General features: G+C 46.0%; 1 protein-coding gene across 1 annotated transcript; it reads left to right on the top strand.

Moving 5' to 3' along the window:
• The first annotated feature begins 11 nt into the window (after positions 1–11).
• LOC128276869 (uncharacterized) lies at positions 12–2,732 on the top strand. Its single transcript, XM_053015327.1, has 2 exons — positions 12–45; positions 120–2,732. The coding sequence occupies exon 2, from the start codon at positions 201–203 to the stop codon at positions 906–908; it is 708 nt and encodes a 235-aa protein (XP_052871287.1). The 5' UTR covers positions 12–45; positions 120–200; the 3' UTR covers positions 909–2,732.
• The last annotated feature ends 84 nt before the right edge of the window (positions 2,733–2,816 follow it).

Here is a 2,816-nt window from a genome sequence, read left to right as displayed (position 1 = left end):
TCGATCGATCTGCTCAGCCTTGGCTGCCACGGACAGGAACTACAGGTAAGTGTGGCAGTTTGCCGGTACAATTTGTTGGAAATAATCAATGTTTGCTCTCTTATTGCATCAATGTGTAGATCCTTCAAACGATTCCGTTCGATCGGGTACACATCAAAATCATTTCCATCCATCTCGTGCACTACTACGAGGAGGACGAAATGCTGATCGATGTCGACGAGTACGTGCAGAGCATCGGACGGTTCCTGATGGGCAAATCCTACAAGCTGGTGCGCAGTTTCGATCGAAACTTTATCTACCAACACATTTCGGTCGCTTCGGCCGCTAAACAACGCCAACAACAGCAGCAACTGCAGCAGCTCCGCCAGCAACACATCGCACTGCCAGACGGTGCATCATCAACCGGCAACGGGGGACTTGTGGCCCCGCCGCCGCTCCTGACCATTCTAGCGCCGCACGGTAACGCGATCAGTTCCGGCGAAAAAGTTGATCTTACGATGGCCATTCGCAAGGGTCAGGAAGGGGCCGGTGGAAGCATTAAGGTGCCAATTTCATTGAGTCCGTCGGTGGTAAAGGTTTTGCCGACGGCTGTACCAACCACCACTGCACCGGCATCCGCATCCGCCGTCAACAGTGTACTGCCGTCCACGACTGCCAGGAGCTTGAGCTCGAAAACGGGCGAAAAGCTGGTGCTGTTGCGCGGCTCCGAAACCGACGATGCCAACGATTCCGAGTTTTTCGATGCCGAATTCACTTCCGACAATACGAACGAGAGCGAAGAGGAACTGAAGCAGCCACCACCACCGCAGCAGAGACAATCCTTCGAGGATGAGACGCGCGAAGAGTTGGATGACGGTTCCGTCCGTGCTGCAGCTAACGTACTGCCACCGATGGTGTCCACGCTGTAAACGGCGGCGTGTGGCGGCGGATGGGATTATTTTGCGAATCACACTTTTTATCAACTTAAATCTACCAGTCTATCATTCCACATTTTATCGTTTACTTTACCTTTATAGTGTTTATATGCATAGTTCGTTCGATCGGTTCGATATCGATAGATGCCTAGTATTTCCATCACAAGTGAAGTAGCGTCCCGAAGGCGTGTGCAGGGAACGCATCATTTCCTCTATATTTAGCATTTTCTTTGCGTAATTATCTTGCTGAAGAAAACGAAATTAGTATTCTCATATACGAATCCTCGATGATCATTTACTTGTTTAGCGTTACAGATTTAGATAGGTAAAGTGAAAAGCAAGAGGAGCGCCTGGAAGATTTTGTGGAACTGAGGAAAACATGTAAGGAAAAAGAAATGTTTGAATTGCATTTAATTTTCACAAACTCCCCGTCACCGGGTGGATTGGGTAATTCTTTCAAGAAGGGTTGTAACCGAAGAACAGATTTGAGTTTTGTTTGTGGCCGGAGAGATCAATGAAATGACTGGACTGTTGCGAAACGGAGAGATGATACTTATGAGAATCTTAACAAAGCAATAGGTTAGCAGTTTTTCCTGTACCGTTGTTAGGCTAGGTGCCTTACCGTACGCTAGGTACGCTACGGACACTCACTTTACAGCTACCGATGAGTTCGTTCTCGAAAGAGCGGGACGAGTGAAAACATCAGCAGTACGAGTACGAAATCGAACCACGTATGTCGCAACGCCAATCGTGTTTGGGCCTAAGAAGCCCACAGAAGTGAAGCAATCCGTTAACCGATGCGATTCGTATTTATTACAGTTTGCACTAGTTTGGATCCTATTTACAGATAGCTAGAATTATATTGGGCAAGCTCCGGCGATTGAAGAAACTTTAGAATGAAATATTTTGATCCATGGCGCGCGCGTATATTTATATATCTCGTTGATTGCTCTCTTATCGCGTTTATCGCGTTTGACACTTTGTTAGATGTTGGCGATAAAATTTCTTCACTTGTCTTACTATACAAAACGATTCAGGAAATCGACGTTTCCTTTCCCTCAACCTATATTTGCCGGTATTGACTATGGAAAGTGAGGGGTAAAATTGAACGCTCAACAACTGTCTTGAAACTAGTGATATAGCATATCAGAACTAAGTGATTCCTATTTTTCTAGCGTAACGCGCATAACGAACTCTCGAATCGGTCCCCGAATCCAAAGCAAATGGAAATCATGGACCGTGGGTGTAACGTTAGGGCGAAAGATACTATTCTACCAGAACTTCATTTATGTTTGCGAACAAAGTAAAATAGTTTGAGTAGCGCGCGCGCGGTGCACACTCGGGTCTCCTTAAAGAAAAGACACACTCAATGATCAAATAAGGAATCGCTGCAATTGGAAGGTAATGTAGTTTTATACATTCACATCACGTTCCGAAATGCATCCGAGAGCAGCGCAGTATCGAGATTCGAGGGGCGCGGAACCACAAACCGTTATTGAATAAGCTATGAAGTAAGTGAGAAACAGAAAACAGGATTAAAACGGAATTCTTTTTTCTGCGTAAGAATTGTAATAAAGATTAATAAGCAAAGCATGTGACGCGTTCGTTCTATTCTGGGCCAAGGAGGGATGGTAAACGTTTACATGGCCTTCCATAGTTTGTGGCCTCCAACGTGACCCTCGATGATTACCCGTGACCTTAGAACTGACTTCACGCACTTGCGTTGGTCTGTTACTATTAGGGTGCCGATAGGTCGATGAGTTGACAACAAAGTGCCGATGTCAAACGCTTGTTTGTTTAATGCAAGGCGGATATTGTAGCCGTGTATCCGACGTCATTCAGCCTTTCGAATGCAAGTTACGGCAAGTTCTCCAAGTTCACGCTTGCCGCACCAGTTACAAC

The sequence above is a fragment of the Anopheles cruzii genome, unplaced genomic scaffold, assembly GCF_943734635.1.
Source record: "Anopheles cruzii unplaced genomic scaffold, idAnoCruzAS_RS32_06 scaffold02747_ctg1, whole genome shotgun sequence".
Lineage (NCBI taxonomy): Eukaryota > Metazoa > Arthropoda > Insecta > Diptera > Culicidae > Anopheles > Anopheles cruzii.
Note: the sequence above shows the minus strand (reverse complement) of the source record. Positions and strands in the feature narration are given on the sequence as shown.